Raw genomic sequence first — 27,203 nt, 5'->3', positions numbered from 1 at the left:
AATAATAAGAAAATAAACCAAATGAAGCTGCAAGGATGGGAAAAATTCCCTTGCCAACCCTCACAGCTCTCAGACACACTTCAGGGAAACATATTAAAAGATATATAAAAATATAATAAATAAGTTATAAATAAAACTATAAATAAATGAATGAATTAACAAAACCAAGCTAGCTTCCTCCTGAAAATTAAAACTAAATGTACTGGGGCTTTCTATGTAACATCCATGGCAGAACAGTGCTGCCAGCAATTAGCATCACAGACCTTTCCTTCTAATGCCACAGTGTGTCAAGGACATTTTTAATGATGGATCAAGGGTACTGCTGTTTGTGAGGTGTTGTGTTTAAGCTGTGTTAACAACAGCCTTATTAGCAAGCAAATCCAGCATCCCACCAGGGATGTAGTAAAGGCAGGAAAGCACCATGAGGCAGGAGAGATCTCTATGCAAACATGTATGCTTTTTCTTGGCTGTTCCTGTCATACCTGCAGGGGAAATAATCCTGAAGTTTCATTAAACATCTTTCTCTGTCTTCTTTCCCAACAGCTGGTTATTTAGAGTCACTCTGCAAGTGGATGGAAATGCCAAAGATGAGACATGAGGAAGAACACTCTGACGAGGGCAGAGACCTCAATGATCATATCCATTATCCTTTCTCAGATAAATTCCAGCCCCTATGCCAGAGTATCCCATTTCTGAGTAATTTAAGGAATTCGTCAATGCTTCATTACAAAAGAGCCTTACAGACATCTGACACTGGTGAGGGTAAGCTCCTGATGGACCATGGCCACAAGAGGGATCTGCGCTGGCAAAGGGAACAAAGATCAGAAGTTATATAAGGGCTCAGAGTACACTGCTCCTGACTCGGTTAAATCACCAGCTGCTGGGTCATGCATGACTAGACTTCCCAAACAGACCTGTGTACAGCCAGCAGCAGCAGCAGTGTGGGCTTAGCCTTCAGGCCTTGCACTCCAGGGGCTTTCTCTGCTCGGAGATGAGTCTTTGATCTTGAACAGTATATTTGCACAATAAGGGTCTGGATATGATTTGAAAACGCAAGAGAGAAAAGTGAACAAAAGCCTTGTTTCTGCATCTCATCTCTCCAATCTGTTCCTCCCTGAAAGGAGCAAAGACACCTCAGAGACATTGTCAAAGTGCCTAAGCCGATTTTTCAGCTTAATCTATTATTTATATTTCCACCTGACCCTTTTTTCTTTAAAAACTGAGCTTCTGAAACTAAGGCATCAGGTTCTTTGTGGTATTGAGAATCACTTCCATGAGCAGCAGGGAAGACAAGGAGAGGGCTTAAGTCTTGGCCTGCCCTTACCCTTCCATATTCATCTCTTACAGGGACCCTCCACCTTTTGCTCCCTGCACACAGACTGCCAGCATCACATCCTCATCCCTTTGTCTCTCTTCTACTTGATCCCTTCTAAGCTCTGTCTTCAGACCGGATATATAACACTGAAATCTAAAATACCTAAAGAGAGAGACATGATTTCTTATGGGCATGTACTTTCACGTGAGAGAATCTAGTTTCCTTCACCAACCTCAATTGTTGCCAGTAAACTTCCAAGACAATTACTTAAAGATGAAATGGTTTCTTCAATACTATCCATCAAACTTGGTTAGGACAGAGCTGAGTAATCCAGGACACTACCATCCTTCTTGAAATACTAAACCTCAGCAGCAAGACACATGGACAACACTGAAAATATGACAAAACCATTACTTTAACAAATCCTAGGGTTTCCCTCTTAAAACCATTTTGAGTTCTTGTCTTCCTATGTCTTAAAAGATAACATATAAATGAGCAGGGTTCCAAAGCAGGTGACAAAAGTAGTTAGAGGCATAGGAAGACTAAAAAAACTGGGCATCTTTCATGACCAGATGCATGAGAAAGGGGGTGAGAGTTGCTTACAAAATAACTGTCAATTTGGGCATTCCCAATTATTTTCTCTTACAGCAGAGGACAAAGGTGCATTTGCAAAGGTGAAAGACCAGCTGATGAAAGGAAATGCTTTCTCCTTCGGCACAACACACAGCTAATCTATAAAACTCACAAGATGGCAGGATGCAGCCGGGAGCAGGGTAAGATTCAAAAAGCATCAGGCACTTGTATAGAAAGTGAGAGCACTGGAACATTTCATTAGAGAGGATTATTGTTATTATAATTATTGGGAAAGGCTACAGATTCTTGTGTTTCCAGGTATAAATAAATCACTGTCTAAAGATAGAAAGGCATTCCCCCAGAGGGTAGGGGCATTCTGTAATTGTCTTCTTATGGCAATTTCTTGCATCCCGTTTTGAAATCTCCAATGCTAAGCGCTGTCAGAAAAGACACTTGACTGCATTAATGTGCTACAGTGGATCCTCTCTTCTTATGATTCACTTATTCATAGATGAAAACACAAGTTGTGTGCGAGAACAAAAAAAGTAAGTATTAATACTAGGCAAAGCCTGACGAGATAAATCCAGGTAGCAATACCTTACCCAAATTCTTGGCTGCCCCCTGCAGTTCAATGGAAGATGAAACACTGCTTTAACATTTGAAATGGGTGTTTGCTTTCTCTTTGAATTGCATTTGGACTTTTATCTTTTAATGAGATGCTGGTGCTTTTTGGAGGATGCTATAAAACGCCATCCTCAGAAACAATTCTAAAGTACAGAGTGCGATGTAAAAACTTGGGTAGACTGGAGAGAACAAACAGAGTAGTCAGAGAAACAGATAGAGAACAGATGCTTTCTATTCTTCCCCTTATTCTTGATTTCTGATTATACTGGCCTGATAGCAGAATCTTTTTCTGGCATTCAGCTGCTTCAGTTGCTTATTCTGTCTTTCAAATCCAAACCCTCAAATCCATGTTGGAAAAGGGATTTAAGGTAGTAAGCAACTCTTAACACTTAAAAGGAAACCATTCCAGTTTAAATGGTGAATAATGTGACATAGATAAAGCTGGTGGCTATGTATTTTTAAATGGCTAGAGATATATTAGAAAATCTAACCATAAGGCTGCTACCGCAACTTTAAAAATTAAAACTGACCTTCCAGAAATTAGATTTTCCTCCATTTAAACCCACAAGTTTTAACAGGAACAAACAGAAGTAGAAACGAGAGATGGAGCAGGGGTGGATACAGAAAGCACACCCCCAAACAGATGGAAAAGGAATGCTTTCTCTTTTTTCCTCTTATACTGTTCTGAGTCTGTCTCTCCCTCCTGCTCACACAGCACCCCTTGCCCTGGCACGTGTCTGAATCCTCAGCATCTACCTGCAGACACGAGGGCAGAAGGAAGCCATAACCTTTCCTTGGGAAAGTCCATAGGAAGTAGCAGTGGCGTTTTCGTTGCTCTGGCCATTGTATCCCAATCCAGTTCTGTCAGGGTTATAATTGAACTCCATAGAGTTTGCCAATGCATCTCAGCATCCTTTCCCCCTTCTTGACCAACACCATAACTCCACATGCACACTGAGTCCTCCCAGCACATCACAGGTTCATCTGCACTGTCCCAGGCCAGAATCAGCCCCACACCTCTTACATTCCACTGTGACACTGATGAGAAAGCAGCAGTGCTCTGTCCTAGAGTTCTCCCAGAGAAGATCCCTTATCTGGGCTGCATTACTAAGTGCTACAGGCTGGCCAAGGCTAAAAAGGGATGGGTACTCGAAAGTGAACTTTGCCCACATTCCTGGGAATTGGATCTGGGATTGTAAAATTGAGTACATTTCTGCTCTCCTGACAAAAAAACAGAAGGTTAAATATTACTTTCATGTGGATCTTTCCCCTCACATCCTTCTAGAACCCTACCAAGTTCTTTTTACCAACATCACAGTTAACTTATACATCTTAATAAAGCCTTACAGTTTCTGAGAGAGCACAATAAACTATCAGAGGCTACAGGGACTGGCTTTCACATTTGTACCTCTATGCATAAGCACTCATCCACACTGGTACACATGTGTGCTGGGCCCTGAAACAACAACCTGCACGTATTTATCTCATGTCTCACACAATACCTCTGCCGTGTCTCTCTATAATATCTAGCACAGCAGCAAGAGGCAGGGTCTGTGTGTGACTCACAGCCACAATACACCGAACAGCCGGAGCCTCTGACAGAATATACAATACAGCTGAGATGTCAGTGGAGGTGGTTTTGAAGTACTTTAAAATGCTGTTCAAGTGCCAACTTTCACCTCCAAATATGACACTTTACTCGCCCACCCGCTTTCCTTCCAGGCTATGTGCTCCTTTTACTGCAACTCAACGGCTTTAATTATTAATTTCTCTGCCTTCTCTATTATTTAACCATTTAGTCTCTCATTTGTCTTGCTAATTTTTTTGATGTGCTCCTAGATAGCAGTTTTACACTGCAACCACAGTATGAGAAGGCTGATCAGACTCCCATTTGCAGGCTGGGCACCAGACCAAAAGGACTTGCAATATGCTATTTGCCTCGAAAGCAGAAATCTCTGCTCTTCTGTTCCCTTTACAGAGAAAGGATGGGGACACAATGTACTTAGGAGTATCCTTATATCAAAATCAGTTGGCTCTCTTTAGCTCTTATTGTTCAGATAATTTATACATAAGGTACAAGCTTCTGACCTGGTGAAAATATGAATTCCTTGGTGGTTTTACAGGGAATTCAGCTCCTTCTAGCCCTATATTTCACCCATAACAAGAAATCTACTTTAGACAGTGACAGTGTATACACTACTGTTACCATCACTGCTGTGCAGGACTATGAGACTCTGATACTACTGATGGGTGGGGAGACCTTCTGCTCTATACAATCTCACAGACTACTGGCATTCATTTTGGTTTGCTTCTAAATTCTGGGATGCTTGGACATCTGGGTCCCTATGTTGGATCCAAGATGTGAGAATTCCACATAATGAAGTGTTTGATTCAGATAATACGTAATTTCTACCAAAACATACTTTCTTCTAAAGGGTTGGAAGTGCATTTTGCCCAGCTACCATCCTACATACCTATTCCATTGCTGCTCCTACCTGAAGGAAGGTACTGTACCATGTATTGGTGTGAAAGATCTATCTGTCCTCTGTTTTTCAGAAGTCTCACACTTTTTGGGGACTCTGGGAACACCATTTGGGAAAGGTTCCATGAGAAAACAGTAAATCACCAAGATTCCTGAAATAACCCTGGTAATTTATCAAACCTTATCCTTTGATCCATTGTTCCCACCAACACAAAGACACAAAGACTCTCACCACATTTATACCTTCTTCATCCATATTCCCTTCATAATATTAAACAGCAGACAGCAAAGGACAGAAGGAAGCCATCAATAAAGTTGCACTGACAAAGTTGTCTCCTCCTGCTATTGTGCCAGAGCCCCACGTCTAATGCAACTGGTGTTTCCACTACTGCTGCAGTATATGCATAGTCTATATAAGGATATATATGGTCCCCTGAACCTGCCTCTTCAGCACTGTGACATGTTCAGTCTGAAATCACACCTCTGCCTGCATTCAAGATGACCAATAGTCTAAACAGAATGGTCCTCCCATCATCCTTTGTACCCTGTTATTAAAAACTCATCTATTCTGTTCCAATGTCAGCACTACCCTGGCCTATACAAAGACCAACTCAGAGCAAAGTGTTATGTCCCTCATAATGCATTCTTTTGGGGGACACTTCATAAATGGGAATCACTTTAGAACCCCTGATAGCAATCAGCTTTATTTTTCTATCCCAGCATGTGAAGGGCCCCAGTGGCTTTCATATTTCAAGTTAGATCTTCAGGGAAAAGGACTGAAGCACTGAAATACAGATGCTCCTAATTGATACAAAAATATCTAATACCAGACACTACTATAGCAATATGCCGCTCAGAAAGGGCAGTGCAGAGCCCATTTGTTCTCTGGATATATACAAGTTCATTATCTGTAGTCCAGTCATATTTGTAGGTATATGGTAATTTGAATAACCTCAGACAGATACGATAGCAAGCAGTGCTTTTGTGCATGTTTGAAGTTCCTTCTATGATCTCTTTCTCTTCCATTTGCTCTTTTCCTCTCCTTCCTTTCGGCTGCTATTAAAATCGCTACTATTAGGTATTAAATGATAGATTAATTACCTCTGAAATAAACACGAATTATTGTACCCAGCCTGGCAGAGGTGAGGCTGGCATTTGATAACAATCAACAGAAGCTGTGCAGCTCCCAAGGTATGTCATAATAATAAAAATCAATAGGAGAAAAACAGGGACAGCTCCAGAAAGTGTTAATGAAAAGCTGCTGAATTACAGTGCCTCACCTATGAAGAGCTACATGAAAGCTTTCTGAAATACCAAATATATTCATTACAGGGTGTATTTCTTGGCTGAACCTTCCTCCAAAGAACTCACTGGGCTTGCATTCTCGCAGTTACAAAGGAGAGATGCTGAAGAGTGCAGGAAAAGAAGGATGAAGGGGTAGACAGAAGAAGGTTCAGATTCTTATTTAGAAAACATTATTATCAGGCATATAATGACAATAAAATCTAAAGCCTGTTATAGAACCAGACTAAATCTGAGGAGTTTTTCCTCTCAGTAGCAGAGACAGCAATTCTTTAGCTCACATCCCGGAGTGGCAAAAAGGTAACACTCTTTTGCAATATCAGTGTAAAATAGCACTGGGGAGCATTATAAGACAGTCAGGAGTTATGGCATTTCCTGAACTGATGCTAAACGGTTACAGGAACGAGACCACTCCAAAGCCAAAGCTCAGCTTCAGCTACTTTTATAACTGTCACATTCTGTTAATGTCTGACTGCACTCTCACCAGTGCTACACAAAATACATTAAAAACTCCTTTTGCCTCATGCTCTGCATCACCAAAGTGACATGGTAGATTTGGCTTACTTGGGTAAATGCATTTCCACAGCACTTTTCTCCCTAGCATCCAAATACAGATATACCACATCCAGAGCTTCTCATAAAGCAGTAGAAACTTCAAATTCCTTTTCCAGCAATAAAACCTGTGACTAAGCTAAAAATTGGAATCAATAAATAACCTCTTCTGAAAGCTGCCACAAAGTGTTTAATGTCTACAAGATGATCAAGGTTAAAAATGCACCAGATCTTTACTTGCAGAAAAATGAAGCTTCAATCAAATAGAAATCTGAATCAAAATGGTCAAATAATCCTGCTGATTTTTTTCTCCACGGGGTTAGGTTCACTAAATGATAAAAGAACTCTTTCATCTTCATCCATATGTCAGAGGACTCCCTTGAGTCCAACTGTTTAGCCTACCTTGGGGAACTGGATGTCACAACTGCTGGTACGCCCTAACTGTGAGGTGATGGAGTATCTTGCAGGGTGAAACACTGTCTTGCATTCAAATTCTTCAGCTGAAATTTATTCCAGTTTATATAATCAAACCAAAAACAGCAGCAAGGTATGACATCCACATTCACCTAAAAGTACAGGTAAGACTCAAACGTACCACTGCACACAAGTATAACACTACATTTCTGCTACTCGAAGATGTGCTAAAGGTGCCCCAAATGAAATGAGAATACTTTGCTCCATCTGCATAAGTTTGTTGGTTTAACTTTTCTCTTTCTTGTCTGCTTCATTTCCCCAGCTTCACTTTAGTTTGATCTGAATCACATTTTGGCCACATAGCTTAAACAATAAGGGGAATTGCTTGCACAGCCATAATCAGGGAAGGTGCATTGTAGTGAAAAGCTGGGAAATCCAACTGTTTGATACAACCCAGGATCACAATGGTGCAACAATGTGGTATAGAAGAAGAGCAAGCACAATTCTAAATGATATGCAAATCCCTCTTTGTCAATTCTAAGATTTGCCATCCATACACTGGCCAATTTAACTCTGCTCAGTGTATGGAAGAGTTAGATTCCATACACTGAGCAGAAAAGATTACATTTTGTCAAAGGACCAGAACAGTGATTAAGCTTTCTGCTTTTGATTAATAGCAGAGCTAGATATTTACCACGTGGAGTGGACAGAGATTTGGCTCTGCTCAAGAAAGGTAAGGAATGATGAAGAAACACAGGAGATAAATAATATCTAAGTCAGCAGAAAGTGCATAATGACCTCGCAAAAGCCTGTCTCAACATATAAGATGTATTTCACAAACATATGGCTACAACTGCTGCAGTGTATGCAAAGCATTTCCTAGCACAACCTAATGGGCAGAGAAAAGGAAAATCAAGGATTGTACCATCAGTTCAAACCACGAGAAAGAAGGGAAGGATAACTATAGAGAAGATTGTTCTTGCTTTCTCTGTCTCTCAAACCTGCTTTAAGAGAACAAACAGTCGCTTCCCATCCTCTTTGTGGTCATGACAAATGTGAAGTTACCTGGACAGCACTGACTTAAAACCTAATTGCTTTTACAGCAAATGAGGCATGAAACCTATTATCAAAAACATGATGTCCGAAGTACAAGCTGGCATTTCATTTTCCCAGTAGAGAGCTTCAGAATGCCAGAATTGACTGCAAGGCACAGTGGGAGGCTGGAAACCCAAAATTAGTGATTCTTGCAAGGGCATGGCAATAGCGTGTTTATGAGGCCAAGTTTGAAAGAGGGCAGAATAAAAAGCCCATAGGAGCACCTGACACATTGCTTTGTGTTTTGAAAGTGGCTGCAAAGCCCAGAAAATTCTCCACATATCTGGACTTTGACCATGGCAGAGTGATCCAGAAGACCCATCCTAGCCAACACTGGTGGAGAAAGCACCGTTTGATGCAGACAAACACCTAAATATCACTTACGAAAAGCAAAGCCACAAACAACTGAGCCCCTAAGTAGGTGTTTTTGCAATGTGAGGGTGATGATGCCTGAATAAGTGAGAGGGAATATGAAGTGCCCCAGGAGAACAGGGTATTAATTAATAGACTGACCAATATCTGGACAAATTTAACCCTTCTTCCTCACCATTGTACACTATAGCTCTATCTTATATGTACATTGCATCTTTTACTTTCTCCACCTTTTGGCATGTTCATGAGACAGCTGCCATATAAACATGTTGAAGACTAGTGACACAGAGCTGTGAGATCAGCTACATGATGCCCAAGAATTTACTGGTTTTAGGAGAAATACTCTACCATTCTATTATCCCTGCTTATGGAAGTTCAGCACCCCCCCCCTTACTTAGTCTCAGATTCAGCTACTTGGCTACACTGCCTCTGCTGCAAACTTATTCCAACAGTTACTCCACTCATGTTTGCAAATGAATTTTGTTTACAGCTCACACTTTAGGGGAAAGGCAGACTGTAAACTGGAGACAGGAAGGGATTCTTGCCTGCGTAACCAAACTGTATTTAGTTAGGTCTGCAAAAAGATTTCCTCCACCTTTCTTCAAACCATTGGAGAGAGTACACTGAACACAATGGACCTGATCTGGTGTGAGAAATCCTCCATTCACACAAGATGCCTCCATTTGACCAGTCACTTCCCTGACAGTTATTACCTCGCTCCAATTTACTGACCACTGACTCTGACAGAGCTATATAAAGTGCACAGCAAATAGTTTATTCCAGGGAAGCAGGCAGAGCCCAGCCTGCTCCTTCATTCCATTACAGCAGTGGGGAAAGAATAAGGCTGCAAAATACCCAGAGCAGGGACAGCCTGAGGAGGAAAATTAAAAGACACATACAGTTATAAACCTTGACAGGTGAAAATGTTTGCTGTCGGAGAGAGATGCTGAGATGCCAAGTCAATGCCACACACACCAGACACGAGGGCAAAGAGAGACAAATGGAGGACATGAACTGCAGGGATTTCACAACAGAAGAGACCTCTGGCTCCACAGCTTTTGATCTGTGTACCTTTGCAATGAGACTTTTCATCTGGGAGTCAGCTATATCCAGTGCTGAATTAACTCCTTGTCCATGCCTTGATCTGTCACACGGAGTATGACAGGGATGGGCACTGAGAAACACGTATTTAGGAAACATGTTAGATTATTTCCCCAGAAAAGATTAGATACAGTCAGAGCCATTGCTTTCCACTTAAACATCTATCTGGCATCTCATTTCTTGAGACCACGACAGTGCAGACTTCTGGAACAGGGACAGCCTGCAAAGTATTTAAAGCCACCACTGCTCACTATGTAATCCATGTGAGAAAACATTGCACAAGGTGACAGCCCAGACTTTTCCTGTGTGCACCTGAGAGATCCCCAGGTCTGACTCTGACTCTCAAAGGTACACAAAAATTGGGGTGGTTTCAATCACATCTTCTCATCCTTGCAGAATCAGAGTATAGAAAGCATACAAGGATGCTGTGCATTTGTGTGATAACCACCAAAGATGACAAAGATAGTACAAATATTTCACTCTCCTTAAACCCATGAAGATGGGTCTAGTCTAGGAAGCAGCAGAATATAGTTTCCATTGATGTAGGTACCCCTCAGCTTCCTCCAGAAAAATGTATCGGTGTATAAATAGCTGCCCTCCTGCCCAGTATCAGTGTGCTCTCTATATTCTGCATTCTTCCATTGGTTCCAGTAGCGCTCCTATTCCCACTAAAATCAAATCACACAATTCCCTTGGCGAGACTCACAGAAACCCAGGAGCAGAGTATTAATTTTCTGACTCAGAATCAACTTTCTGCACAATCATTTCCCATGAATTATTTATTTTTAAGAAAGAATATGCTAGCAAATCCTTTGGTACCTCCATCTGCCTTCATCTGACCTTCTGCAATGAGCTACTTCAATGTGACATATCTAGGTGGGATTAAACAATTCAGCTGTTTACCTGGTCTACAAATGAATAGTAACACATTGCACCTAAGCTACTAAAATTCCACAAACCTGCAATTATACCCAGTTGAGTGAAAATTAACAAGTAACTATCACATTGCTTTTAGCAGTGACATTGCATCCCTGGATGCCATGGAGGTACTCACTAATGTTGGGCAGACTTGAAGGGGTACAAAGCTTTGCTTTCAGCTACTATGGATACATTTGGAACCATATGGGAGTCTTACAAATAAGGAAACTTTTTTTAGCATCTTAGATATTATTTGTAATTAGACAACTTTTTGTTTGGGTACTGACCAAATAACACACAATATTGGGAAAATGGAATGAATTCCCATTAACATAAAACTAAATAAACGAAAAGTAACAGAAGACCATAAAGATCAGGCAAATGCTCACTGAGTTACTGTGAGCAGATGGCTTTTTATCAGTGTCTGAGAATAGTCAGGGTTCAGTGTTTTTCTTCCCTTAAGTTACTGTCATGCAAAGGCCCAGTTCAAAACCGAGAGCTTGATTTATAATCGCAAAACCATCCGCCTAGCCAGGCTCCAGTAATTCTCTCTAATGACACAGCAGTGATTTGTTGGACGGCTGTCCACAGCATGGATGGTGTTTAGCATTCACCTTAATCATTTCATTTCTACGTTCACATGTACAAGTGAGCACAGCTAATCCAAAGGAATGTCTCTGCGTTTCAGCCCTCTCTTTTCATTGTTCCTCATAAACACTAAAAGCTGCAAACAAGCTTGTAAGAACAGTTTTTGGCATGAGGAACAGGTGGTGGTAATGTCGGTTAAGTATTCCTGCAGGGGGAAGGCTGGAAGCCTGCTATAAATTATGGGGGCATTTCTGCAACTGGAAAACTTGCTTTTCATTGATGAAGCTGAGAGAACTCTGTGATGACAAAGCCATTGGGGAGCTTCAAATCATATCACATCACTAAGTTTTCTTTCTCCATTTGTCTTGGAAAAACATTATCACAAGCACATGTGCTTGCACATCGCACTAACAAGTGATGGTGGCCTAGAAGGAATACATATATCTCTGCTTCACCACAGATTCAAGCTCAAAACTCCTATATTCTGACACTTACCCAGGTCAGACTCCTCTTATAGTTATAATGATGCAACCTCGCTTAAATACATCCTTCCATTGAATATAGAAAATAAATAATGAGTGGGATCATGATGACTTCTTAAGCATCCAAAAGTCACAAATCTTTGCTCTCAGCATCTACAGGACTATTACATGAGGAGAAGAGGAATTTATGGGAGCATCCTTGCAGAATCCGGCCTACAGTTTCTAAATCACCCTATCAAAGTCCTTTTCTAATCTGGAATATTTGTTCCCTACCCTGCAGCTCCTTAGAGAATGTCTTCCCTGTAAGAAATCCTCTCCATGGAGGATCTGAGGTGGATAGAACACCACCTGACACTCCAGTAAGCAGAAAAATGTTTGCTGCTGAGGCATTTTCCTGAGGCAGTACTATTCGCCTATGCTTCAGTAATCAGTTTTGATGGGGAAATGGAAATTCACTGGAAAATAGAAATCAGATTCTTTTCTTTCACCTGTTTAACCACATGGATGGCTGCAGGGCATAGAACCAGCATTTTAGTAGCTTCTTTGGGAGTCAATTGTATCTTCATTTCCTATTGCTCTCAATCACTCCAGTTCACAAGATGCAAATCTCAGCCATACTTAGTCCATTTGTGCAGATTTAAACCCAAAACGTATCCCCACTAACGATTCCCACAGGAGAGCCCTCAGAATACCACTATCACTGACCTTTGTGTCCGGTCTGTTATCTCCTCTTCCAGATCTAGCAGGAGTGCTGCCTGACTCATCACTTTCTTGCTGCAGGGCAGGGATTTGAGGTGCAGAATGAGCAAACCAAGGCAAAACTTGCTTCCCATCTCCTCCAGCTCTTGAGTTCCCAGCTGCAGGCCCTGATGAAGACAGGGAGAAAGTTTCAGTGTTGAGTGTACATTTCACAAGTACCTGGAAAGAGTCAGAGTTGTTTTGCAGAAGCTCCTCCTTCCATTCTGAATTAGGGGTTTGTTCACATTTGCCACATATGGAATTTTCCCCTCCAGATTCATTCCCAAATTAACTGACAGCACTTGGTCTACAGAAGCTATTGTAAAATAGCCTCTTCTTTACAAACGAGGAAACAGAGGCAAACAGTTTGAATAGTTTAACTGCCTCCACTACATCTGCAGAAGTAGTCTTGTAAGAATCAGGTCCCAGAAGGATCTGGCTTTAAATCCACTTTTACAAATCATTAAGACTCATTTTTTCTTTCTCTCTATGGACAAGTTATTTCCCTGAGCAATGAGGAAAAATGCAGGTCCCATAACTGTAAACACTGGGCAGTGGCAAAGATAAAAAGGGAAACAGGGAGGGGGGAGAAAGAGGGAAGAGATCCTTAACAAGTTATGAATTGTTTTATAAGGAAACCAGTTACAAAGTAATTGCAAAATAACACACACCTCTAAAGAATTTCTGATAAACGCTGATGTCTCTCTAACAGAGACAAGCGAAGACAGAGAAGCACAAACAGGGTCTGGCTTATCAACATCATCTTTCAAAGGAGGACTCCGCCAAGCTGTGGATCCTCACTTGGATGGACCCTGATTATGAACAGTTTGTGTTTAGGGCTTTTTTTTAGCTAATTAAAAAATAAAATAAAGATGTAACAAAGAAGGAACACACCAAGGGCCTGCATAGCAGGAAGTCAATGTAATCGATAGCAGTTTCATGCAACCAGGGAGAAGGCAGGAGAAAAATAAAGCTCACATACTCTAAAAAGAAAATAAGAAACTGAAAAATTCCTCATTTTTAGCATTAAGTGACCACATCATATGTCTTTAGTGCTAACACATCAGGGGTTGAATCGATTGCTGCTGCTGCCAATATCAGCCCTATGCGCTTTTTGCAGCATGAAACATCTCTGCAATCAACCTTCTGATGAGAGCTCCAGCTCCATTTCCAGCACGGCTTCCCCAGCTAAGGAGTCCCAGCTCACAGTCCTGGAACCAGCACAGTGTGAGCTCCATTCCAGCATGGCCTGCAGTTGACTCGATACTAGGTATTTGATAGTGGATATCTTACAGGTAATGCATGTCTGTAATCGATGACAGGAGGCTGAACTCTGATCTCACAGTGAGATTATAACTATAAAGTTGCTGCATTTATAAAGTGCTTTGGGACCCTTGGGTCTGAGCAGTTCTCTCACGCTGAAATGTTATTTCTAATCCAAAAACATGCAAGTGGATGGAAGAAAGAAGAGATTTCTCACATGCACTTCTGCAGCTCTATTATAAAGCCTTTTTAGTGCATTTTTGCTACAGGATACACTACTACTTCATCTCTAGTGGATCCAGCACGTGCAAATATCATCTGGCATTACAAATACCCTATCTGATAGCTAATATATTTTCCTATAGTAAAGATATTGCAATTTTGTTTCCTTTCTGAAACCCTGTGAGCAAAGCATGAATCTGTAATTATGATGATGAACATGAACAGCACAAAGCAATACAGAGTGCAAACATACCCTGAGTTGTCAAACAACTGGGTAAGCAAAAGACCTGCCCCAAAGAGCACAAAGGCACTCTGAAAATACATAGCCTCACTGCTAGGCAGGGTCTAAAGTCTCTGGAGAACTGATGTCTGCTCTCAGAACATTCTCTTAAGTATTTTTATCGCAAATCTCTAGCACTATTTCTTCTCTCCATACTATTTACCTCCATTGCAAACTTTGCCAAGCAAAATCCTGGTACAATGAACTATAGCAATAATTAATAACAGTAAGAAAACAGGGAGAGGTTTATGGGAACTAAGGGTCATTAACGTAAAATTATGAGAGTGCTTAGCAGCTCTGCATAGATTCCTAAATGCTTTATTATTTTAGTTTAAAAGAGTTAAGGTGTTTTAGTGTGGCAGTTACAATCAGCAGGCAGAAGTGGTGACATTTCTGAGCAAAAATATGTCATTTCAACAGCAAAAGAGCTCTTTTCTCAGGGGCAAAGAATACAAAGAGCATCTCGTGGCTTTCCCTGGGGTGCACCTCAGGGTCTGGCTTCCAAGATCATGAACAACATCCTAAATACCTATCAATCCAGGACATGTGAATAGTGACTGTGCAAAAACTCAGCCTGTGGCTTTATGATTCCCTGGAGCTTTATTCAGGATATGAAGAGGCCTTAAGAAACTATGAGCAGAGAAATAATAATAATAAAACCATAATGTACCTCAGAAGCCTCAGACAGTAATTGCTCATGCACTGTAGTGAGCTGCTGTACAACAGACCCATATTGCTTTGATACCAGACAGCTCAGGACTAGCAGCTGGAAACCTCAGCTAGAGAATTGCTTGTTAACATACTTTATTCACTTCAAACACAGACTGCTTTTTTAACTCAGATAATTCTCTCCCTTCTCCTTCCTCCCTCCTCAGCTCTCAGCAGAGAGGAGCTGGAGGTGCATAGCACCACTACTGCTAAACTGAAGCTGTTAACAGGTCTGACATAGCAAACTAATGCTACTGATAGCATCTACCAGTGAAAGCAGGAGCTGGTGTAGTGGTTAGCAGTCCATCCCACTTGCATTGGTGAAAAGGATGCCTGGTCTTCAGGCATTTCCCTTGTAGCTGTGCAGCACAAACAGCTGTAAAAGATTTGAGACTGTGCTTACAATTCAGAGTTATGGAAATACGCTACAAGAAATCCAAGAAAGAAGAATCAAACCGTACAAGCAGTGCACTGTGGTTTGGTTAAGAAGCTGGTAGGAAGCACATCTCCATGGCAGTGAAGCTGTCACATTTTGACATGTAGTGATGGTATGTGGTCCATTTGCTACAGCTGTACAGGAGGAAGCTGCTCTGCCTGACAGCATCTCCCCTGCAGTGTCCTGCCAGCCTGGATTCTCAGTGACCCCGTCTTTTTCTCCAGCACAATGCTTTTCAGCTCTGTCCTCCTTCAGACATCTCTATGTGAGCAGTGGAGCATGGTGCATATCTCCCAAGCCAGCAGAATCTAAATGAATTTTGAAGCAGGAAACAGCATCTCTGCACCAGAAAGCTGCAAACAAGCTCATCAGTCCTAATTAGTCCACCCACAGAAACATGCTAACAAAACTACTCTACTTTATGATCTTTGATGCTCTCTAACATGAAAGCACCAGTCTGGACCAGCATCAGCTTGATGCATCATGCTCCACTGCACAATAGAAATTAGTCCCATGGGGTCTGTCATGCAGTCTTTTGCAGGCATCACATTAAGGGATAACAGGTCAATTGTTTCCTGGCTATTACAGAGAATAATGGAGCTGAACAACTTTTCCTAATCCCCTTTCACATTTGCATACTTCAACAGGCAGCATGGGAGGAGGTGATGCCTAGTAACAGTCCAAGTTTTGGATATATTTATTTTCATAGGAAGAAACAAATTCCAGAGGCAGATGACACAACCAATCAGATGTATGATACAGACACTTAGTCTATTAACACTTGGTCTCATTAAACTAATCTCTTGCCTTCTCTGCCAAAACTGATGCTAGCGTAACTGCTGGGACAGCAGGATACTCACCTGCATCTCTTAGTTGGCACTCTCAGTGTAACAGGAAACTGGAAAGCAGGGAAAAAAAAGCTATTTCTTATCATTTGGCCACCACGTTGTCAAAACAAATTCTCCTAAACAAAATTGATCAAATCGTACTGGAAAAACAGTTCATTAACACTCAGCGTTGATGCACCAAATACATATCTGCAACCAAATGTTTCCAATATCTCTCGACTTGCCCTCAGAATACTTCACAGGCTAAATGACAACGCAGTGGAAAAAAACTTTGTTATTCGTTAACTCATATGCTTTAAATACTCCTGCAGCCAAAGGCAGCAATAGTTTCATAGCACAGATATTATTGAAGGAGGTGGAAGGACTCCAAAAGTTAAATTAGAAATTTCTCCACAAGGGCAACTAGAGCTACAATAAAATTATAGTGGAGAGATGCTAATAAACACAAACAGACACAAGATTTCAGAGGGATCAATTGTTTCCTAGGAGGGATCTTTGGCAATGTGGCACAGCCACCTCAGCAACCTCTCCCACTTTTGGTCGCTGTTCAATCCTTGGGGCAACAGCTTTTCCCTGCAACCTTACTTCCAGTCAATACCTATACATACACTCTTACAAAATATTCCCTGCATCTCAGTAGCTTTACACATGCACAATGGTTATGCCCTAAGGCTGGGTATAAATAAATCGACAGTCTGGTTTCTCACTAATTCCATCAGTGAGCTCTCCCTCAGAATACTAATAGAAACTATTTGGATGCTCTAGAGGACAAATCAGAGACCTGAATGAAACATTTGGTGCCTGGTGTCTGCTGCCTTAATTTTAGCTTGGGCCAACCCTGAAGGTTACTGGCCTTTCAACCTGTGGCTGAAAGTATTCAGACATGTGCTAGGGAGCCATCTATTTAGACAGCTAGGACAGTAGGGAATAAGCCAAGTTTTCTCATGCTCCAGAGATCCCTCTGGATCAGGTAGAGCAGGCAAAACAGACAAGGTGGAGGGGATGGGAATTTGGGCTAAAAGATTTCAAGAGGATTAAGTAAGTAGAAAAAGCTGAAGGTGCATGGAAAAAAAAAACAGGCTATCGGGAATTTTTAGAAAGAAAGATGAGAGGGATGGGAGTTAGAGACAGAAGATAAAAGGAAGGGAAAGATAAAAGGATAAGAAAGAAGGAGGGGGTGTTGAGGTCAGTGGATGCTGATAAAGAGGAATGATAACAAGAAGGAAGCTAATGGAAACCTCTACCCACTTCTCACCCTTGGAGAGGTGTGCCCTGCTCTGAATGGCTGTCCTCATTTCAGCTGGTACTTTGGCCACATGGCGAGGAAGCAAGGCCTAGTTTGCTTTGACTCCCCTCACCAAACTTCTGCTGAACTCAGATGTTTGGCTGAGCAAACATCTTGTGCATAGAAACAAATAAGTAGTTATCATTTTAATCACTCAAATGGACTCTTTCCCTGGTTAAAGATATATATCTTTATACAGGCAACTCTGTTCAAGAGACGAGTAGGAAGATGACGTATCTTCTCCCTCTGATCTGCTGGAGAAAGAGTCCTGAACAACCTGCTCATAGGAGAACTGGTGATTTAGCAAACAAAAACTTGTGGCCAGCAAAACAATTATTTAGATGATGAATTATTCTCCAGGTCTATTTGGAGAAGGGTTTCCTCCTTCTTCCCACTGTGCTGACTAGCTATTATTCTGGCATCCCAATCTCCATGTTTCCCTAACAGTATTCCCAGTGCAGAAATCTGCATTGTTTCATAGTGACAAGAGTGTGCCAGGTTCTGATCTAAGGACTGCAAACAGTTCTGGGGAGGAGAAGTTTGCCTTCACCACCTGAGGAAGAAGAGTCTTTTGGATGTGACATCCAGAGGGCACGCTTTTGATAGCAGAGCTAACAAAAACCATGGGCAATGCTTTTTTGTTATCATTATTTATTAAAAATGAGCAAAGAAACAAAAAAACCCAAAACCCAACATGCAAATTCCTAAAGGAAAGCAAATGCTGTTCCAGGACACTTAAGCCTCCTACTTGGCAGATAGGGAAGAGAGCTAGGGAACTGTTCAAAGTCATGCAGGGATTCTGGGGCAGTATAAGGGAATAGTGACAATTACATTGGTGACAATCGAGTGCTTTATTCAAGAAAGCACCTTTCTTCCATATGGTCCCGGTATTTATAACAGGTAAACTGGTATCACCCTATCTGACGCCTTAAAAATTCATCAGGAGTCTACCTGTTACTTTCTCTCACAGGCATACTTTTTCCTACTCTCTGAACACTGTGGAATCTGGAGCAAGTCACAGGTTATAGCCTGGAGGCATCTGCAGATTAAGTGTGAGGTGGGCCTCGAAGTATGTCTCAGAATCTGTGTCAAATGAATTAGCTGTTAAAAGCAGCCTGGGAAAGCAAGAACCTGAAATTTTGCGGGCCCTAAATTGGCAGCCTAATCCCTGGATCACTTTTCCTCTGTCTACTTCCACTTAAAAGTTTGCCTGCATAAATAACTTCAGTGAACAGAAAACTCTTGGTCCATCCAAGCCTTAATTGCAGCTATGAATTTACCTGGTTTAGATTCTACTCTGCTCTCATGAGACCTCACTTGGAGCACTGTGTGAGGTTCGGGTGTACTCAACATAAAAAGGACATGGAACTGTTGGAACAAGTCCAGAGGAGGCCACGAGGATGATCAGGGGGCTGGAGCACCTCCCATATGAAGACAGGCTGAGAAAGTTGGGGCTGTTCAGCCTGGAGAAGAGAAGACCTCATAGCAGCCTTCCAGCATCTGAAGGGGGAGGCTAAAGATGCTGGGGAGGGGCTCTTCATTAGGGACCGTAGTGATAGGAGAAGGGGTAACGGGTTGACACTTAAACAGGGGAAGTTTAGATTGGACATAAGGAAGAAATTCTTTACTGTGAGGGTGGGGAGGTACTGGAATGGGTTGCTCAGGGAAGTTGGGAATGCTCCATCCCTGGCAGTGTTCAAGGCCACATTGGACAGAGGCTTGGGTGATGTGGTTTACTGTGAGGTGTCCCTGCCCATGGCAGGGGGTTGGAACTGGATGATCTTCAGGTCCTTTCTAACCCTAACTGTTCTATGATTCTATATTTTACCATGGGTGTAAAATCATTTTCTAATCCTGACTGGTGATCACCACATGCCTTGGAACAAAAGGATTTGTGCTACTTACAACTTTATTCTGGCTAATGTAAATGCCGATGCTGTTCACAAAACATCTAACCTGCTTTAAACATTCTTAATAAGGTATTTGTCTTCATAATACCACCCACTATGGGGATCTCCAGGTTAATTATGTGTCATATAAAGAATCAATTGTTGCATCTTAATTTCACAAAATGGCCACATAGTCTTGTATTACATTACACAACATCTTGTTATTTTTGTCTGTGGCTTTAAAGTATTTAAATCAACAATACTGGGAACTTCCAGAGTAGTTTGTATGTTAAAATTCACTGCAATGAAGGAAACCTTACAGCCTGTTCCTCTCACCCCAGTAAAATACATGCTATTCTTCCTATCAGAGAGGTGATGAAAATATGTATTGACCAAAATAACACAGCAAGGCTGGTGTGTTTTTATTCCCCATTCAGAATGAGATCCTGGGGATCACTTTTGCACCAACACAGGGATTGAAGTACCGGACTAGATTTTAGTGAGAAGCTAACACAGCATGACCCAGACATTGCCCTTGTTGCCCCAGCCTGGTAACACTGTCCCACATCATCTCCATCATTCTGCTCCGACATCAGTGCACCATGAGGACAAGCAGGCCAGTGAAACTGACAACAGTGTTATATACAGGAGAATCCAACAGGGTAGTGAGCCCTGCTTCCTGCTATGCTGCTGCCAAACATCTACTCCCTGCAAAGCCTCTCCCAGTACAGCACTCAGTGTTACTTCTGCATCCTGCTGCACTCTGCACTGGCATACTTTATTCCTTCCCTTTGTAACTCAGGAGCTCTAGCATCCCTAATGCCTTTCCTGTACTCAAGCTGCCTTTCAGGCCACTAAACACTTTCACCTGCTCCATCTAACCCCTCTTTGTCTCTTACAAAAGAAATGACCCATAACAAACACAGTACTCCACAGGAGGTGTTACCGTTCATATCTACAGGGATATTATATCATCTTCCAAGTCTACCTCTCTTCACACATGCAAGCAGCTTATTCACTTCTTTCTTTATTGCTGCTGCTCCACATGGCACAGACATCTTTATCAAGTTGTCTTTATAATAGCTACTTATGTTTTCCTCAATGGTTAGAGCTAATTCAGTGCCCTACCGTGTGTCTGAATGCTTTAAACTATTCCTTCAAACATGCTTTACCCTGCCACAGCCCATGTTTTATCTTCCATTCTAGTACCCAAAATCTTTCAGCCCTCCTTCTCACTGTATAATTTGTTTCAGTTGCAAACAGTAAATATTATTATCTTACTGTTCTCCATGCCTTCCAGTCATTAAAACTATAAATACTAACCAGCACTAATCCATCACATGGCAGCTCCAGTCACTTTACCATCAATTTCTTTCCATCCCAAGGATGCCTTCTATATTTTACCTACTTTCTCCAGCCTTTTAACTAGGATTATGACTGTACAAACAGTCCTTTTGCACCTCACTCCAGAACTCCCAACATCTCTTGATGCCTTTTTCACAGAAGGCTATCTTTTTGTCAGTTCTGGCCCATCTGGGATGCCCAGCAACCCGATCTGCATGAAAATTACTCAGTTCCCCCTTAAAAGCCATGGGTAAAACTTTATATGCCATTTCACCTTACCCCTCTAACCCAGGTACCTCTTTCAGAAATAATACACCATATTATCAAGCAATTATTAATACTCTCTGTCACTGGGTTTCCTTATCCCTGCATTACCCCAGTGCCTGTGGTTCTGGTTTTGGTGGTTCTCTCATGCTATGGAGTTTTTAAACAGAAGGAATCATAGGTAGCACCTCATTAAATGTGTTTAGACAGTTACCCTATCGAGTCTGCTGATCATTTATAATGATTCCTTTTCTGTAGTTCAAATCTTTTGCTTGTTAAGTTCTTTACAACACTGACAGGAAGAAAACCTGGGCTTCATCTGATTCTGTGAGTTATAAGCTTAGTTAAATATAAAATAACACAGCAGACAACTTGCAAGCATTGCCTTTGTGTATAAACCATCCAGCATGGTCCCACAGCATCCTGCTCTGTTCCCATCCTGTCTGCTTACCAGCTCTGCCAACATACCCGCATATTCGTGGCTCCAAGGCAGCACAAATAGCTCCAGAATTCATCCAAATCTCAGCCTATACAATCTCCTGTTATCCCAGTCCTGAGGGTCCCATATTTTTTTCCCAGAACCTTTTGATTATGCCTTGAAGCATACTACTTTCTTCCAGATTTAAGTCTGCTCTCCAAACTTATTCCCTTCTGCCAATTGCCTCAGAGCAGAGCTTCCACCTGGATGTGGTTTTCTTGCCCAGACCACATCACATGGCACATGCCAGCTTCCATGGTGGAATAACTACATACACATACTCAGAAGGGATTATCCTGAGACCCTCTGTGTTGGTCTCCTTAAAAACACACTTCAAATAAGGTCCTCACACTGACATCCACAGGTGAGGTAAGGAGACAGAACCATCAATAGCTCTGCATCTTCTTCTCCCACTTCAATTTGCATTACCCTAACTGTATGTCCATCCCCTTATGCTGATACAAATCAAGAGCTATCTGCAACTTCTTTCCTAAATTATAAATGGCTTCCCCCAGGCTAATTTCTTTCTTTCATATCACAAATTCTCTTTGGTCATCTTCAGCAAACACCATCAAAGCTGGCTTCTCCACCTATCACACCAGGCAACCTCAGGATCAATGACAGGAAACAACTACAACTCCACAATTTATTGTATTAGCACTTCTAAAACAACAAAGAAGTAATGGTTTTTCCAAGCCAAAGGCACATAGGAAAGCACAGAAAGCACCTATGTCCAGTTCATATCAGAGAGGACAGAGACATTTCATAGGAGAGGGCTCCCACCAGCCTGATAACTGCTCCCTTTGAAGCTGAGGGATGGGAGTACAAGCAGGAGCTTGTTGGCTGTTTTCTTACAGGTGTCAGTATAATCATTCTGCCACAAGACCCTTTTTGCAGCTTGTGTCATTTGACAGAAAAATGGACAACAGTGAAAATGTGACTGTTTCTTTTTTCTCTTTCAATACCCTGTACTAACCACGTAGAGAACAGCTGATAACACCAAGGGTAATTCAGGCAAAGGTGCTCCAGGACCCTCTTTGATGTCTGCTCTAAAACAAGTTCAGGTAATAAATGTGTAATACAATAATATTATATAAAGAGTTAAAGAGCACATGAGAAAGCTGGATCAAAAAGAGATTTCACCAGACAGCCCAAGAGCAAGTCACTGATCATGCTCTTACAAGGCTGGGTTAGGAAGGACATCCTACAATGAGTCCTGGGGATGCGGTCTCTGCAATCAGAAATCAAACATCAGGAAAGTTCTCTCAGATGAAGCAGCTTCCACCAACTGCTAAGCAGGGTTTACAGGTCCACAGAGTCAAAAGGCTCATTTTATCAACAGCCTACATGTCCGCTGGTACAAAGTAAACTGACAGCCACTAAGAAAGCTGATGGATATTTGTACCTTAAATTTGGCTGGTAAAAAAACATTAAAAGGGCAACAAAACCAGATCGAAACAGAAGCTCTTTCTTTAGCACAGGAGAGGTGAACCTGTGGTGTTTGTCCATGAGGAGCTGACCAGTAACATGCAAATGATTTTAGAGATTTGGGTTTATTTACCGAGGAGGAGAATCAGAGCTGGCAGTCGGATGCAGACTTGCCAACCAGCTATAAGCCTTTCCCCTATGTAATCCCACCAGCACAGGCTCAGTTTAACATCTCCACTTACTGTGCTTTTGGAGAGAAAGAGAAAAAGAAATCAGCTCTTTGAAGCCTGTAACGAACAGACTGAAGAAAGGAAGACAAGATCAGAGAGACAGAGCTGGGGTGAAGGAGACGCAGCTCTTTCTAGCAAGTGGGATAACTGACGTGACTCACAAAAGCAGCTTATGCTTCCTCTTGTTCTGCTGTGGATATTTCCATGTTGGCTTTTTCAGAGATGGAGACCAACAAGGAAGCAAATGCATAGCAGCTGATAAATGCTTCACCTCCTACAGCATTAGGTGAGAAGCATAAAGGCCTTGTAAAACTAAACTACAAGTCTCCAAGTCTTTGAAAACCTACTGACTTCTCACAGCAAAGCAGCAAACCTTTATCAGCAGAGAAGATGCTGACTCCAGATTAGAGGCTTTCATATTTTCCCACCTTGCAGCTGTATCACCTGGGAAAATTTGCATAAGAACAAGGTGCCTTTTTCTTCAACTTGTTTTTATGATTTCTACTGAAAATCATAATCTTCTGTTTGTGACACTACAATCATTTATACTACAATCAAGTGTTCTGTCCAAAAGGAGGATTACTGCTTCAGTTTACGAAAGCATAGGAACTTCAGAGGAACAAAACAGCCAGTTTCCAAGCAAATGACCTTGATAATGGAGAACAAAAGAAAACAAAGATATAAAAACAACACTATGTATGATCAGATCTATAAAAACAACACTATGTATGATTGGATCTACCACTTCCAAAAGGCATCTGGAGTCCTTTAAGTTCATAAAACCTGATACTTCCTATAGATGTTTGTACATTGGAAATGGAAAAAGTGGAAAAAGGCTTTTCTTTTTGCTGTGCCACTCTCATTTTTTCTTTGACAAGCTAGCAATGTTTTAAAACTAAACATCAGACATACGCACATGGAAAACCCACTGCAGGGCACAACTTCATCCCCTTAGCAGTGTCCTGTGAGGAGGAACATCACTGCTCACAGTGCTGAGTGTCAAACAACTGGCTTAACACTGTGCCTCTGGCAACTGCTCTGAAATCCAAAGAACAAACAGTTAAAAAAGCCTTTGTTTTCCTGCCTTTTTGTTTTGTAAGAACATAATTTAGCATGACTCTCCACAGAACAATTTGCATGGGATTACCCACAGTGCACTGCATTATGATAATACACTTCAACCTCTGATGCATGTTAGATTGACAGCTAAAAATCTGTCAAATGAGGAAGAAAAGATACAGGAACATGATGATGTAAGACAGGACTGTAAACATTCTGCACTTGTGCAATCTGCCAAAATTCCATCTAAAATTGGCCTGAGAGAGAGAACAAGAGTATTGTGCACTCAGAACAGCTTTAGGGAATGTTCCTAACTCAAGCAGAAAACAATACCTGACTAAGACATGGATGTAATCACCAAGGAATGGAAAGCACAACAAACCAGAACTAAGAGCTGAGGAGGAGAGGCAAGGAGAGATTTTCTTCATTTCTTTGATTTCCCACCGGGCAGCAGCCTGGAGGGAATATTCCCTCTTGCTCATCCAAGGATGGTTTGGTTCACTGTGCTTCACAACACACACATTCACTCACACCACCTCCTGCTCCTCTCCAAGCCCTGCTGCATCTTCTGATGCTGATAGAAATCCTTAATAGATCCTGGACAGTCTCTGTGTTCCAAAGTGGCTGTCCTGAAACACTGAGCCCCAGGGCTGTATCAGTCACTGAATCCAAACTGCCGGTACCTCATTCCTGCAGTCACGGATGGGTACTCAGCCCTTCAGCAGACTTCACCAAGGGAACATAGACAACTCAACATTTTCCAGCATCGGTCTTGCACCCTCTCATAGGAAAGAGCCACAGAGAAATCATATCAAATGTTAAGTCTCCCTTTCAGTCAGTTCCACACACTGTTTTCTTAGTAATTCAAGTAACAGATATCTCTCCTCAAATCCCTAATCGAGGGATAAGCCTATTTTGGTATTCAGAGAAGAGTCATTTAAATGCCCAGGGAACTTTTCTGCAAAGCCCTCAGACAAAGAAGGGCAACAGATACCAAGGAGACACGAAAGCATAGGGCTGGTTGAGGGGAGGGGATACAATGAAAAGCAGTATTTTCCACCAGGTCTTTTCATTAGTTCTCTCAAAGCAGTCACAGAAAAATGAGCAAAACAAGGGATGAGGCCAAATCATATTTGCTGAAGAGCAGTTATAAAGATTAGTTAATTAATCAAGACAGCAATGTCAGCAAGGGCCTGACCTTTATTCCTGCCCTAGCAACACCTTTGTCCCTGGTGCCTTTTGGCTTGCATGCTACAGCCATTTAAATACATCCATCAATTAATTGCAGGATACCCTCTGAGAGATAGGAAAGCAGTACTGCAAGCTGCAAACAGGGATGCTGAATCAGAGGAGGAGTAACACAGCCAAAGGCACCTCATCAAGGGCATTGGCAGAGCTAGGATGAGAACCCACAATCCTCTTTACCTCTTGCACTTCACCTCTCACTGCTAGAAACAAAATTGTTTGAAGATACTAATATGGAATTCTGCCATGCCTTTTTTTCCCTTTCCTTTAAAGAAAAGAAATCAGTAACTTACAAGAAATAAAGATTAAGTTTCAGAAAAAACTCAATCCAAAACCAAAGAAAAGTCTGTTTTAAAAGACCTTTTCTCAGGGCTTAGCTGCCCACCTCTATACTCTGGCGAGCCTGGATTCACTTACCTAATGTCTGGCATACAGCAGGTTCACTCACTGCTTCTCAAGTATCAGCCTGTGGACAAAGAAGGCCAGCAAACCTCTGAGCATCACTGTCACCCTAACAAAGAATCTCCAGTCTCTGTAGGTGCAACTGGATGGCGGAATAGAAGTTGAATGAGGAGCTGCCACCGTCCCTACACAGCAAGGACAGAGAGAGGTGGAATCTGGACAGGATCAAGAAGATAACTACAGGCTTTCAGGCAACAGGAGTACTAAAAAGCCATGAGTTCAGGAGAGAATGGTGATGCTCAAGGATGGCAGTAGATGGACACAACATTGAAAGATACCTACCTCTGTAAGAATAGCCCCAGATGAGCAACAGTGCAAAGGTTGCAGTTTGGGCATGAGAAATTGGTTCCTCAATATGTTTATCACTAGCTGAGCTGAATCTCCCAGTGCCTTCCACTTCTGCTCTACAGTCCTTCATTCACTCCTGATGTCGGGGAAATCTCAGACAAGAAAGATGTTGATGGAGGCTGATTGGCACCTACTCAGCTTTCTCCCACACTCCTCAATACAGAGGTTATAACACCCTAAACTACCACTACATTAAGACCAGTCACACTGCATTACATTACACTCACTTGTCTGACACCTTTCTGTCCATAAGTAGCTAACACATATCACCTCTCAACCATCAGACTTGAATTTGGTCAAAAAGCTTTCCAGTCCAAATAAACCTTTTAAATGTAGGTGATAAATTAATTTCTGTTGAAGCCAACGGGGTTACCTCATGTTAAATCCAGCTATAAAAATAGATTCCTTTTCCTCCTCCCCAGCTATTGTTGGCAAACATTAGCTCTAGCAAGAGAAGCTATTTCTGGACTTTTATTGGCAAGTCTTATGTTCAGAGGCTAAAGGAGGAACTGGCTGACAGTGGAAAATACATTAGATGTGACTTTAAAGAAATGCCAGTTTCTGCCAAGCTCTTATGCACGTTTTTGTCTGGGGGAGGGAAGAGCCCCCCAAAAACCCAAAGTCTTTATTAACTGCTACCAGTAGAGGACAATTCTGTGAGAATGAGTGAGAGAAAAAGGCACATAAGGAAAGTTCTATGTCTCAGACTGTCAATCAACTGCATGGTCACTGCAATTGATGCCTTCTTATTCTAATTTCATTCAACCTCTTCTGTCAGAGGAAAACCCCCTATTTCTTAGCACAAAATGACTTAAACATGATTGAAGTGGAGTTTCTAGCCAATTTTTTGTACATTGT

At 41.7% G+C, this 27,203-nt stretch overlaps 1 protein-coding gene across 1 annotated transcript in view; it reads right to left on the bottom strand.

Moving 5' to 3' along the window:
• The window catches only part of AGBL1 (AGBL carboxypeptidase 1), a 262,777-nt gene that overhangs the window by 73,394 nt on the left and 162,180 nt on the right, over window positions 1-27,203 (bottom strand). The window contains exon 22 of the mRNA XM_034066142.1: window positions 12,524-12,684. Coding sequence (XP_033922033.1) covers window positions 12,524-12,684 — 161 coding nt within the window. The remainder of the gene's footprint in view (window positions 1-12,523; window positions 12,685-27,203) is intronic.

The sequence above is a fragment of the Melopsittacus undulatus genome, chromosome 9 (genome assembly GCF_012275295.1).
Source record: "Melopsittacus undulatus isolate bMelUnd1 chromosome 9, bMelUnd1.mat.Z, whole genome shotgun sequence".
NCBI classification, from domain to species: domain Eukaryota; kingdom Metazoa; phylum Chordata; class Aves; order Psittaciformes; family Psittaculidae; genus Melopsittacus; species Melopsittacus undulatus.
The sequence above is the reverse complement of the archived record's forward strand: the minus strand, read 5'-3'. Positions and strand labels throughout refer to the sequence as shown.